This window comes from Rana temporaria, chromosome 5, assembly GCF_905171775.1.
Source record: "Rana temporaria chromosome 5, aRanTem1.1, whole genome shotgun sequence".
Classification (NCBI taxonomy): Eukaryota; Metazoa; Chordata; class Amphibia; order Anura; family Ranidae; genus Rana; species Rana temporaria.
In genome coordinates this window covers 266941647-266956786 of record NC_053493.1, presented here as the reverse complement: position 1 = coordinate 266956786, position 15140 = coordinate 266941647, and the positions used below count along the sequence as shown (strand labels likewise).

Sequence of the window (15140 nt, the reverse complement as noted above, 5' to 3'; positions counted from 1 at the left end):
AAATAAACAAGAAAAAAAGCTAACACATTTCTAAGAAATTAAGTTGGAAAAAATAGTTTACAGCAAAGTAAAACAGACGGACTAGTCAAGTTAGAGAAAGAAGAGGAAAGATAGTAATAGACTCTTCTGCTCATCACAATTTAATTAGCAAATTCCTCTATCCATAACAAGTAAAAAATACCTGCCCTAACCCATTTGTCTAGCCATTACAATTTGGGCCTTGTCAAAGTTGCACAAATCCTTAGGCTTGTCTATTTTTTCTGCTTTCAGCACATCAACTTTAGGGGCAACATGTCACTTTCTACCAAATATATCCCACCCACTTTCAGATGTCATTGTAATGAGATCATTGTTATTCAATTTACCGGTAAGTGGTCATGATACTGTGGCCGACTGATATCTATCAATATATAGATATATATCTATATATATATATATAAATATATATAGATATATATCTATATATATTTATTTATTAAGTTGCAGTTCAGTCAGTAAAATAAGTATTTGATCCCCAAGCAAAACATGACTTGGAAAAACCCTTGTTGGCAAGCACGGAAGTTAGACATTTCTTGTAGTTGGCACACATCTCAAGAGGGATTTTGGTCCACTCTTCTTTACAGATCTTTTCTAAATTCTTAAGGTTTCTTGGCTGTCTCTTGGCAATTCCAATTTTTAGCTCCCTCCATAAATTTTCTATAGCAAGGGTCCCCAACCACCGGGTCTTGGCTTCTGTACAGCCGGGCCACGTCGGGCAGGAGTCATGAGAAAGCCGGGGGCAGGGTGGATGAGAAAGCCAGGCAGATGAGAGAATCGAGTGGGCAAGGTTCATGAGTAAGTTGGAGGCCGGGCGGATGAGAGAAGCGAGTGGTCAGGCGAGCAGTGATGACATCTCTCTCCAACCTCCCTGCATCACTGCTCTTCCGCCCTCACAGCCGAGCCTCTTCAATGTCGGAGGTTCAGCAGCGGGTAGCAGAGAGATGACATCTCTCACTGCCCATCCCCACTCACTGCTCTCCTGCCCTCACTGTGCCTGCCTCGGTCACCGGCCTGTCTGTGTTAAATGGACCAGTGCTGCACCAGTACGGTGACAATCCACATCTGGTGGCCCTGGCAGGTGACGTGGCAAGTGACAAGCTGCATCTGGTGGCAGGCGACGTGGCAAGCTACATCTGGTGGCAGGTGACGGTGGCAAGGGACAATCCGCATCTGGGCTCCCACGGATTCTGCATTATGGTGAGTGGAACTATTTTATTTTATATTCCAATGTAATAATAAAAATAATGCGCTTTAATCATCCTGACATCATATCAACCATGATGACTGAAGCCATTGCCCCAGCAAATAGCCAGCAAAAAATCGCTTACCCCCCCCCATGTGCCCTCCACCCCCGGGCCGTGGCATAATTTTCTTCCATGCAGCCGGTCCCCGGTGCCAAACAGGTTGGGGACCACTGTTCTATAGGATTAAGGTCTGGAGACTGACTAGGCCACTCCATGACCTTGATGTGCTTTTTTTTGAGCTACTTCTTTGTTGCCTTGGCAGAATGTTTTGGGCCATTGTCATGCTGGAAGACCCATCCACGACCCATCTTTAGTTTTCTGGCTGAGGGAAGAAGGTTCTCATGCAAGATTTTACAATACATGGCCCCGTCCATTGACCCCTCAATGCGGCAAAAGTTGGCCTTTACCTTTAGCAGAGAAACAGCTCCAAAGCATCAGGTTTCTACCTCTGTGCTTGGATGTAGGGATTGTGTGCTTAGAGTCACAGGCATAATTTTTCTTTCTCCAAACACGGCGAGTTGAGTTAATGCCAAGGAGCTCAATTTTGGTCTCATCTGCCCACATCACTTTCTCCAAGTATGTCTCTGAATCATTTAGGAGCAGGGGTCTCAAACTGACAGCCCTCCAGCTGTTGCAAAACTACAAGTCCCATGAGGCATTGCAAGGCTGACAGTATGACTCCTACAGGCAGAGGCATGATAGGAAGAAAATAAATCAGGAACATAGCTGATCACACAAAATGACCTAAAAAATGATCTAATAAAATAGAATATGAAGCCACTGCAAGCAAATTACACATTCCAAATACCGTCTTAAGATACCTATTAAACTTTGTTGGTAGTTCCACAATGAATTTTTTCAAATGTTCTTTTATTTTTAAAATATTGATGCTTTACTACTGCTTACAGATTGAATGCAGATTCTTTTCTAACATAATCAAGCTCAGTTTTGCTATGCTTACATGGGTCCACTGAGAATTCAGAATATTCTTTGAGTTATACACCAGCGTCTAGGAAATATACATACTACCAATCAGGGGTGGATCCAGAGTCTAGTCTCGGGAGGGGCACTGCCAGAAAATAAGGTGTTGCTTACAGAACTGGGGGGGGGAGGAGGTCAGGAGGGCACACACCAGGGAGGTTAGGAGGGCACCCACCAGGGAGGTTAGGAGAGCACACACCAGGGAGGTCAGAAAGGCACAGAACAGGGTCAGGAGGGCAGACACTGGGGAGGTCAGGACGGCACAGTATGGGATCAGAAGGGCACACACTGGGGAGGTCAGGAGAGCACAGTACGGGGGCAGCAGAGCACAGTACGGGGTCAGGAGAGCACAGTACAGGGTCAGGAGAGCACAGGAGGGGGTCAGGAGAGCACAAACCTGGGGAGGTCTGGAGGGCACACACCGGGGAAGTCTGGAGGGCACACACTGGGGAGGTCTGGAGGGCACACACCGGGAAGGTCTGGAGGGCACACACCGGGAAGGTCTGGAGGGCACACACCGGGAAGGTCTGGAGGGCACACACCGGGGGAGGTCTGGAGGGCACACACCGGGGGGGTCTGTAGAGCACAAACCAGGGAGATCAGGAGCACATACCAGGGAGGTCAGGAGGGTACAGTACAGGGTCAGGAAGGCACACACCAGGGAGGTCAGGAAAGGATGCACTAGGGGAGGGCACACACTGGGGGGGGGGTCAGAAAGGCACACATTGGGGGAGTCAGGAGGGCATAGACTGGGAGGATCAGAAGGGCACACAGGGGGCATACACAATGATTTAAAGAGCCCAATTTCTCATTGTGCCACATGAAAAGATGCAATCATATTTGTCAGCCAACAGCTCCTCTATTCTAAGCTGCAGTAACTCAGCATAGAAGTGTCTGTAAACGAATCCACGATGTACAGCTAACTGAGTTTACCTCCAGGAAGTTTACAGTCACTCGGCTTCCTCTGCTCAGCTGGTTACACCTCCCTCTTCCAGGCGGGCGCGGTCTCGGGGGTCAGGCACATCCCCTTCCCTCTCACTCAAGCAGCAGCCTGCAGGAAAGAGGCTGGAAAACTGCTGGGGGAGGTACAGGGGGCTCTGAATTCTAGGGGCGCGCTCAGCCTCAGAGTCAGCAATATTTCCTTGAGGGGAGCAATTGCCCCGTTGCCCCCCACTTGGATCCACCCCTGCTACCAATAGTCATGGACTTGGAACAAGGGCACAGACTGTATATATTTTCAATAAAAATGGAAATCGTACAATGGGATTTCCATTTTCCACAAGACATGTATTTGTATTTACCAGTGGAAAACATGTAATAAAATGATAAAATGTTTAGAATATATTGTGGCTATTGAGAACTTGTACTGGGCCATTTGCAATTTACAATTTTTCCTGGAAGCAAAAGAGAATTCTAAATGCATGCTTTATTGGATGTATGTAGTCCCTAAGCTGACAGGACATGTATGAAATACTCCTAAACTGGGGATAAGCAAAAATATTATGCAATAGATCTCACAGACAAAACAATACATAATATTTGCCATTTGGCCTATGCGTGGATGAGTTTAATTTAACGGAACAATTTATGAATAGTAAGATTTTCTTATGACAAAAACGGTATACAGATCTGTTAGTACTTGTTCATACAAAACAGTGGCATTTTATATGGTGCATAACTCACATTATATCAGGAAGGTTTACCTTTTGTTCTCCTGTCCATCTACATTTAACCAAGGTTTGTTGTCCACAAGGATTAGGTGAAAGTGATGCATTTATTATGTGCCGTCTTCTCAATGGCATATGTAACAAGGGAGCTGCTGATCTAATGGCTTAATGAAGTGAAAAAGTTCACGAGCCCCAAGGCTGTGCCACTGGCGCTATGATAGCCTTTCATTTATCTAGATGGCTAGAGGACAGGCCCCTCAGATTCACTTATAGGAAGCCAAGCATGACAATATTATGCTGCCTGGAATGTGGGGATGCAAGATCAAATCAAATCAAATTTCTTTACAAAATAAAAAAAATAAGGGATTTTTGTAAGAGAAAAACAAAATGTAGTTCCGTTAAAACAGGTCGGTCTTGTACCTGAATTGTAGGATTTGTAAAACTATAATGTTAATTTTAAAAGCATGTATAGCCCCTTCATGAGACATTTAATGAAAATCTGTGGTGAAACCAGGACTGCAATTTAAAGATGTACAGTGGCCGAGTCCAATGCTGATATTCATGAACCAATTTACTTGCTGAAAAAATCAACCCTGTCACCTTTTGCCTTTAGAGGATAAAATGTACGGCTCTCTGTGTACTTCATATTCTTGATGCAAGAAAGTACCAGTGCATTACAGTACTTAACACAGTTCAAAACATTCACAGATAGTAATGACGTCTTGTGATTATTTTAGGAAAGTGGGAAGATGGTGCTGGACATATAGGGTCATCATGCTGGTATTGTTATCTTGAGGTATTGATGTTGGTACAAATGATCTGGTACCCAGGCAGTCAACTTCTATAGCCAAGAGGATCTCCAGAGTCTGCTTGACTGGTAGTGTAGCAGTTTTTCTGATTGTCTGGTCTGGAGTATCAGTATTGTTTATCAGATCATCATAAATTTATTTGTAAATCCTTCAGGCAGCCTATACATTAATATATTTTTTTTTATTCATTGACCCAATCTCCCTATTCACACACATGATGTGGAAAGTCTTAACGCTGCGTTATTGTATTCTGACAGTGAGGAGACATCAGATTACACTGATCAGCTTTGCTGACTATAGCCAGCGGCACTGATTGATCAAGTCAAACCCAAAAGGGTGGCTGCACAGAAGTCAATCAGTAAATCAAACATTGATCTTTCCGGTACCTGTTGAACCAGCCGAATTTTAATACATGTATGGCTGGCTTTACAACTAATTTATCTTATTTGCTCCCTTTTGGATTGTTAAATATACTCATTGAAAGTTCTTTGTTAGAAGTACAGTAAGTGCCAAAATTACCTCTTGATTCTGGCAGAAATTTTGTGAAATAATAACTTTCTGTGCTGTCTGTCTGCTAACAGTTAGCATTGTTGCCAGTTATCTCTGAAGACTACAGAACACCCCCCATGTTATGGAAAAGAGAAGAGGTTAGATGTTTTGTTTTCCTGTCCCAGAGTGAGAACACTACTCCTCCATAAATATGGGGATAAATATGGAAACACTACATGATTTGCAGGTGTGAATGTGACGACATATTTTGCATTGAAAGCGGAATTGATGCAACATTCTTTTGCTTCTACTGTGTGATGAGACAGCTGACTAACAGGTGGGAAGCCTCACTTTCGTCATTCACTCCTTTTCCTACGGAGCAATGTCAGAGCTTACGGAGTTTGAAAGAGGGCAAATTTTGGTGCCCGCTTAGCTGGTGCCTCTGTGACTGATGTTGCCAATTTGCGGTGTCGCGAGGTACAGTATCAAAGGCAATTATGGCATACAGTTTGTGGGAAAACATTGCCTAATAAGCATAAGTGCATAAGACAAAAGGACATTGTGCAGGATTGTGACCCGGACTAAGAAAACTGCTGCAAAAGTGACTGCAGAGCTCAATCTCAGTCTGCCAAAGCCCATGTCCACAAAAGCTGTGCGGAGGGAAATTCATAAGCAAAACATTATGGGCGAGCTGCAATTTTCCAAACCACTAGTGACCGATATTAATGCTCAGAAAAGGAGAGTGTGGTGCAACACCCATAAATCCTGAACTATCGATCAACGCTTACGACCAGGACTGTCTTGTGCCAGTGGTAAAAAATGGTGGCGGTGCAATCATGGTTTCTGCAGGCCCCATCATCACCTTGAAGGGTAGAGTCACTACCAGCGACTATGTAAAAATTCTGGTTGGCCATGTGCACCCCATGGTGCAGACATTATTTCCCCGAAGATAGCGCCATTTACCAAGACCATAATGCTCCAATTCACACAGCTGGTATTTTTAAATCATGGTTTAAAAATTGGACAAAAGTCTTGCATACTCCCTGGGTGCCACAGAAGCTGGACCTCGAGCCACCATTATCAATTTTGGAGAACAAGGTTCTCTGTGAGAACCAGAATGATTTTTGCATCAAGAGTGGTATCAGATTCCATTATACACCAAGGCTTTTATTTATCAATTCTCAGGGGAATTCAGGCCGTCTTGAAAGCCAAAAGGTGGTCCAACACCACATTGGGGAACAATTTTGTTCTTTTACATGGTATTTCCATAATTTTGCTGCCCCCACGTGTACTGTGCCCTCCTGACCCCATGTACACGGTTAATCTAAAGTTGGACCCAGAATTCAGCATCTCTACAGAAAAAGCAAATGCACGTTTCACCTTAAATAGGTACGTTTTAATATTGATTAAATTATTTAATGCTATTTATAAAAATAATTGTTGTTGTTATATCAACAGATCGCTGATCACACAAATGTTCAATGAGCTGTAGATGTAATTTTGGGGGTCCCCTGAGATCTCAAACTTTTTGTCAAGGGTTCCTCCAAGGTAAAAAGGTTGAGAAACCCTGGTTTAGAGGAAAGAAAAGCTCACTTGAAAGACAAAGTCTGCAGTCATTTGTCTCTTCACAGATAGAGTGTATATTCATTTCTTTTTTTCTCCACGTTGCTCAATATATGTTGCATTTGTTATTTGTGTTTTCTCCATCATAAATTTAATGCAAACTATCAAAATAAATTATCATTAGATAAATATTTTTGTCTATCCATTGGAATTAAAGATATTCTTCATGCAAAAAGTATGTAAAACACAAGTACAGTTCAGTTTATTGTACTATGATGGCTTTGTTTTAACACATTGTACTGCCTTCAGCAATGCACTTGTTCACTGGAGAATTTTGCTTCAAAACCAGACGGCATGCTACTATTTTCCCACTGGATTTGCACAGAAAGTCTACTAGGTAAGGTGTCTTTTACCCTTTCATCATTTAAAAAACAGAGTCACATTTTTTATTGGTCTCTCTTGATATTGTTATTTTGAATCACAAACTCTTTGAGACCACCGTGGACTTGCAGTTTTCAAATCTCAACATTTGCACACTTTACTTGCTAGGGTTATCAACACAAATAGCAGAAATAACCTCTACTGTATTTTCTGAGTTCAGTTGAGTGGACAAGGAAAGCTCATACATAATACATCATTTATCCTGTTCTGTCTGAATAATCCATTAGGTTTGGCCATTCCCCTCCTCTCATCTTATTCTTCTGTTATGGCTCTTATTACATGTTAAGACATATAAAACTATACCAATGCTTGCCATCATGCCAATGTTTCATAAAAAGACATACAAAATAGGAATTTGTTTAACGTAAATCAGTGCTTACAACAATATGGGGCTGCCATTACTGATCACTACTATAAAATGCTTTTTCCCAGCAGTCCGGTTAATCCACTGGTGTTAATAATTAGGACTCTATTTATCAATGTTTTCATCCAAGAATCACACATTATTACATTGGATTAAATTGGAAAAAAATGTGAATCTTGGGTGAAATTTGTGTGAAAATAATAATAAATAGACCCCTTCTACATAGAGTATAGTTACATAGTTGGTAAGGTTGAATAAAGACACCAGTTTATCCAGTTCAAACTGTGTGGGCATGGGTGTGCTCGTGAATTTAAATCCTCTTCATACCCTGACCTAGAACATGCATGCAGTAAGAGAAGTCAGAACTCCAAAACTGTATAATTATTCTGGGTCAGTAACTTAGATGAGCATTTAACCAGGCAACTAGCCATCTCTGAAACTGATCAGCAATGGAAGCCTATTTTTTTTTTTTTATTATTACAGGCTTGCTTTCAAGCATTTAAATGTCCCATACAAAACCAGCCACTTATACAAACAAAGGTGGTCACCAGTGTTAGTAAATATTACTCACCATGCAAGTGTCTAAATCTTCCAGGCGCTCCATTTCTGTGAGGTCCTCAATAGTAATGGTAGAACGCTTGGCGGGTTTCTCCTCCAAAGTCTCAATCTCGAGAGACTCTTGATGCGGAAGAGGCTTTCCACGCTTAGTGAGATGTTCAGCCTGAAATTGAGTTCACATTACTGAATACTCTGCATGCACAGTAAATTAATCTGAACTACAAAACATACTAATGACAGAAAACAGAGAATATATTATAAATAAAAAGTTCTAAGATCAAATCAAATTTTTGCTTTTACATAAGCAAAATAGACTAACACTGGGAGGGTAAGTTTAGAGCAGAAGATACACACAACTAATTTTTGCCTGGCCCAAATCTTCTACTGACTTGTTTGCCTACATCTCCACACCCTGAAGAAAAAGGGCAAATATGAATCCAACATATAGTACCAATGGGTTGAATAGGTGCCAATAGATTGAAAGGGAGCCTGGGGGTAGATCCAAAGATTCCAGTAAGGGGCTATTTACCTGTAGGAGTGAAGGCCTTTGCACCCTTTAAAAAGTCCCTTGTTAAGGAGTAATTTTATTTATTATGGAGTGTTAACCCCCTTCACCAAATTTGTATATGAACATTTGCCTGTATGACACGTTGCGCAGAGTACACTTTCATATGCGTTCTCCCCTTTGAGGTGCAGCAGCTGACCCTTCGCATTAATGCTTCTACTTAATCCTGACTGTGACAGCTGGGTCCCAACTGATGAGTAACCAACCAGACTGGATCTCAATTTTGTGATCGCTCTGTCAGCTTTGACATAGTGATCAGCTGAAGGCTCCATCGACAAACATGAAAGCCTTCGACGTGAAGATAAACACTGTTGTTTTCTGTTTGCACTGTTTATCTGAAGTGCCCTGCATTTATATTGTAATATAGAATCAATTTAAATAATACAAAGTAATGAAACACATAAAATATGTATCAGTTGCTGAAAGCCTGCCGCATATTTTCTGCGGCAGGTCGGTTCTATTACAATAGCCATTGGGGGAGGGGCACGGTCGTGCGCTAATTGGTCACAGGGGAGCAAATCAGCTGGTCCGCCGGATGCAAAATCCGACGGCCACCAGCGATCGCTCCCCACAGAGACAGAGCTGTTCTGTCAGGCATGGACACTGATCTCGTGTTCCTGCTAATCAGGAAAATGGATCAATGCAGTGAGCCCCCCCCCCCCCAGTACGAAATCTAAAACAGGAAACACTTAACCATTTGATCGCCCCTGATGCTAACCCCTTCCCTGCCAGTGTCATTTATCCAGTGTCAGTGCTTATTTTTAACAATGATCACTGTAATAATGTCACTGGTTCCCAAAAAAGTGTCAAAAGTGTGTCAGTTAGGTGTCCGATTAAAAATATGCCATAAATATATCTCCTATTTTGTCGATGCTATAACTTTTGTGCAAACCAATCAATATACGCTTATTGGGATTTGGGTTACCAAAAATATGTAGCAGAATACACATTGGCCTAAACTGATGAAATTTATTTTTTTCAATATCTCTTTTATAGCAGAAAGTAAAAAAATATATATTTTTTTAAATTGTCGTTTTGTTTATAGCACAAAAAAAAAAAAAAAACTACAGAGGTGATCATATACCACCAAAACAAAGCTCTATTTGAAAAAAAAAAAAAAAGGCCATCAATTTTATTTGTGTACAGTGTCGCACGACCGCGCAATTATCAGTTAAAGTAACGCAGTGCTGGATCGCAAAAAATGGCCTGGTCAGGAAGGGGGTAAAACCTTCTAGAGCTGAAGTGGTTAAAAAAAATAGTTCAATGTATTTTTACCTACAGGTCATGACAGTAGCCAATATTCACCTTTTATAATCATTAGCACAGTGGCACATAGGCTGGAAGAGAAAGGGGCAACACATGGAGCCAGACTCCACTGCACTGCGAAAAATGTATAAAGTATGGCCTTAGAATAGATTGTCCAGACAGAAGAAAGCAAAGGGATGTCTTTATCAATGTACTGTTGCTCTTACTTTTTCCAATCTCTGGATGTATAGTGTGCAGAATGGCTGGATAGCCTGGCGGGGTATCTTTATCAGAAAGTTAAACTAAATTGCAGATCCTTTTTGCAGGACAATTCACGAGTACGGTATGTAGATTTAGCCATTTGCTGGAGTTAAACCTTAAATGAATCCTCTCACCAGTTGAGTCTTCATCTCTCATTGTTTAATGATAATTGCACAGTTATTTTATTGTGTAATAATCCATTATGGACAACCTGTTACACGTCATTGAAAATTACATAAATCCATAGCAAAAAATAACTATATGTCTTCAGACTCTTACCTTGAGCAATTGTGCAGCACAGAGCTTTTTTCTCAAAAAATAGGTGCAGGAACTCAACCACAACCCCATTCAAATTTCACAAACAGTAGAAGGGTCTTAAAGGGGCATTAAATACCAGCATTGCATTACATACATAGTGTAGAGTTCAGGGGGTTACACACAGAGTGCAGAGCTGTGTTTACAAGTGATTGTGGTGAGCAGGCACCAAAGGGTCTGAGCCAGAGATGGTGGAACTTGGTTCCCCCAAGTTCCCCCTGAAAAAAAATCCCTGGTGCAGCAACATAATGAACAACTGACTCAATTAATTATATCCAGCACATAAAGAGAGCACTGATCAATGCTAAACTGAGTTTTCTGGTGCTAGAAAATAATACAGATAGCACATCCATGCAACAATATCAATTGTCTCCTCGAACAATGAATGCAAAATATGCTAAAGAGAATCAGTGTAAATATTTATGCCACCATGCAATCATTATGCCAGCCTGTGCCTTTCTGTACCTTGTTCCAATCTAATAACAAGCCTATTGTATGGTGCCATACTTTAGAATGATGTTTTGTGGAACCATTTCTTTTTCTCATTACACCCAGCTATGTTAAGAGGTTTACCTTACTATGGTGTTAAATCTGTATATACAATTGGAATATCTGTCTGGGATGAAAAAAAGCGTCTGTTTTTCAAAATTAATTCATTTTAAAAATGTGTTTATAAAAAAGGTATCCATTCAATTCATAAATGTGATAAATGAGTCTTAATTGCTCTAGCAATAATGTTGCGCTGACTACCGAACCAGTGGCTCTTAGACATATGTGGCTTAAATCTGCCTCTTGTATTGCTCCTGGGACCCTCCCAAGCGGGCGCTCAGCATGGAATTACCTGTGTTGAGCGCAAAAGGTATTTATAGTGATATGACATTTACATGACTATCAAACATGTGCATTCAGGCTATAGATAACTAGCATTCTGTGTTGATTCAGAAATTCTCCAATCTATTATTGCCTTGGGAAAACCACATACATGATGTTCAAAAGTCTCAGCGCACCAATGGGATTTCATTTGTGTATACAAGAGGTATTGGGTACGGTTGTTCCCATTATGCATGCAAGAATTATACATTACAGAGATTTTAAAGCAGAATCAGCAGTGTTTCGTCATATTTTAGTGCCTGTGCTACCACACCACAGTGTTATGGAGTTACAGCTGGGTATGCAGGGTGGAACAGCCACTTGGCAGCTAATTAACTGAGTAAATAACAGTCCAACAATCCTCTGTTAAAAAACATATTCTGGTAGAATAGGGGTTAAAGAAGAAGCCTCACTTGGCAAAATATTCTTTACTCTGTTCCTAAAGAGACAAAGTGCTCTTTGTCGCATTTTGTATCCTAGAGAATAGCGTGGTCAACAGTGCCCTCTTCCCCCCCACTGCTGTCTAATCACATTGCTCTGTAGAAGGAGGAAAATTAGGTAGCGCTGATTAGCACATTTTGCCCAAGACCACACCATCACAACGCAAGCACTGACGCAGGGTATGTCAGAGTAACTACAAGGAAAATATCCTGAGACATGTTTACAACAGATTGGGGTGGAAGTGAGCTCTACCTTGGCTCCACAACAGCAATGCCGATTCTGGTGTGCCCCTTATTGTGCTGTTGTCTATTATTGATGTCCAGGACAAAAATAAGTGTCCGTTTAGCATAGACAATGCCTTCATTCTTTCTGCCCTTCACAAGGTGTGTAGTGTACAATCCATCACTCTGCTGTCTGATTCTATCTCAAGAATATTAAAACCAGAAAAATATATACAAATCTTTGTTATTTTTTTTTTTTTTATCAAATACTTTTATTCATTTTTTTTCACAAAACAATACAATCAATACAACATAAAATCAATATACAGACTAACATCTAAGGTCTCGGTATGTACCCCTTCGATTAAAAAAAAAAAGAAGAAAAGATAAATATAAACACTGTGTCTTCTTCTACTACTACTACATTCTACTACTGGATTTCTCCATCACGTTATGCCCCAGGGCCGATCCTTCCCTTTCCATGTCCATGGGAAATGCCAATACCCACAGGGTGTGTGGGGGGGGGGGGGAGGGACATAGGGAAAGAGAGAGAGAAAGAGGGGACAGCGGGAGAGGGGAGAGACATAACGAGAGGAAGAGGGAGGAGAAAAGAAAAAGGAAAAAAAAAAAAAAGTGGGGGTTAATTCCCCTTATTGTGTATTTACTTATGTGCACAACAATCAAGAAAAAAAAAAAAAAAAAGGGGGGACATTTTCCCCTGTGAAGACCAAATGAGACATTAAGTCCCTCTAAAATATAGTGAGATATGTAGGGGTTAATTCCCCTAATTGTGTATTTACTTAAATATATAATAACAAGAGTGAATTATGAAGAGCAAAAAGAGAAGAAAAGGGAAAAATAGTTAAACTATAGGGGTTAATTCCCCTTATTGTGTATTTACTTAGGTGTACACACAAAAAAAAAAAAAAAAAAAGTGGGGGTTAATTCCCCTTATTGTGTATTTACTTATGTGCACAACAATCAAGAAAAAAAAAAAAAAAAAAAAAAAAAAAACAAAAAAAAAAACAAGGGGGAACACTTTCCCCTGTGAAGACCAAATGAAAAACATTAAGTCCTACTAAAATATAATGAGATATGTAGGGGTTAATTCCCCTAATTGTGTATTTACTTAAATATATAATAACAAGAGTGAATTATGAAAAACAAGAAGAGGAGAGAAAGGAAAAATGGTTAAACTATAGGGGTTAATTTATTGTGTATTTACTTAGGTGTACATAAACAAAAAAAAAAAAAAAAAAAAAAAATTAAAATATATACTACCCCATGAGAAAGAAAATAAACTAAAAGCAGTTTCTTCTAAAGAATAAAGAACACGAAATCTTACTGAAATATAGTGAGGAGTAGGGGTTAATTCCCCTTAATGTGTATTTACTTAAGTGCGCCAAAACACGATGGGATTGTGAAGAAAAGGGAGTTCATCTAAAATACTAGTGAAAAGTAGAGGGGTTAATTCCCCTTATTGTGTATTTACTTAAATATAAAAAAATAAGAGGGGAAAAAGGAAAAGAAAAAAAAAAAAAAAAAAAAAAAAAAAAAAAAGAAAAGGGGAAAAACAAATAAGAGGGGGGGGACAGGAGGTTTCCCATCCACAGTCTCCCCTATTCCCCTCCAGACTCTCCTCCCCCCCCCCCCCCCCCCCCCTCCCCCCAGCCCTGAAATCCCTCCATCTCCTCCAGATCATTTCATATCTTAGCCCAGACTCTACCTTAAAGGACCACAGCTCCTCCATCACTTTCATTTTATCAATTTCTTGAAGCCATTCCCCTATCGTTGGTGCTTTTTTTTCCCTCCAGTTCCTAGGTATTAGTGCCTTGGCTCCGTTCAAAAGAAACGGGACCAAGGAACCTCTATACTTTTTCCTGGACATACTTGTAGTGTGAAACAAACATTCCCATGGGTCATATCTTATCGCATATCCGCTGATTTTTTTTATCAGTCCTAATATCTCCCGCCAATATACCTGTATGAGGGGGCATTGCCACCATATGTGGGCATGTGTTCCCTCCATCCCACACCCTCTCCAGCATAAGGGGGAGGCCTCACTATTCATTCTATGCAGTTTAATCGGTACATAGTACCATTTAGTGAGTAACTTATAATTAGTTTCTTTTACTTTTGCATCCATCGTAGTAGCCTGGACATATTCTAATACCTGTCTCTTCTTCTTATTGGATATGGTTTGATTAAGTTCTTTTTCCCAGCTTTCTATTATTTTCAGTTTCCCTAAATCTATCTTGGTTGTCAACATCTTGTAGATACTTGATATTCCCCCTTTCCCAGATTCTCCTTGGGTCATAAGTTTTTCCCATTGATTTAATTCATTCATAGCTCGCAAGGGCTTCGACAGAGTGCTAACAAAATGTTGGACTTGTCTGTGTCTCCACCTATCTCCTGGGTACTGTCCATATTTCTCTTGGAGTTCTCCCACCGAACAAACTTCATTTCCTTTTAATAAATCCTTCAATCTTGGGGTATCTGAAGTTGACCACCTCCGGTACCATCCCCCCTCCTTACCCGGTGGGAAGTAGTCCGTACCTGTTAATGGCAGCAGCGGGCTATTATAGGGCAATTTATTTTTCTTACAGACCTTATCCCATATTCTAAAAGTTTCTTTTGTTATTACTGGCGTATCCAGGGGTAAACCCCTATATTGCCTCGGTACCCATATTATATTCCCTAGCTCTTTTTTACTTAGACTTTCTTCAACTTCTACCCATTTTTTTTTGCTTCCACCCTCACCCTGCACCCAGTCTGTAATCCTCCTCATTACCGCTGCCTCATAGTACCTTCTGAAATCCGGCATCTGTATTCCTCCTTCCTCTTTGGGTCTAATCAGAGTCTCAACTACTATACGCGGCTTTTTACCCCTCCATATGAAACCTCCTATTATCTTTTCCAAGATTTTAAAATATGTTTCTGGGATTTTTATAGGGAGTGTTTGAAAGATATAAAGAACTTTCGGCAAAATCATCATTTTTATAGTACTCACCCTTCCCCACCATGATACTCTGTCTATACTATATCCCTTTAAATCTGATCTTACTTT

At 40.6% G+C, this 15140-nt stretch overlaps 1 protein-coding gene across 4 annotated transcripts in view; it reads right to left on the bottom strand.

The window, feature by feature from the left end:
• Positions 1–15140, bottom strand: part of CARMIL1 (capping protein regulator and myosin 1 linker 1) — a 376378-nt gene that overhangs the window by 52890 nt on the left and 308348 nt on the right. For all 4 annotated transcript variants that reach the window (XM_040353821.1, XM_040353823.1, XM_040353822.1 and 1 more), the window contains one exon: positions 8169–8318. In XM_040353821.1, the coding sequence (XP_040209755.1) occupies positions 8169–8318 (150 nt within the window). The remainder of the gene's footprint in view (positions 1–8168; positions 8319–15140) is intronic.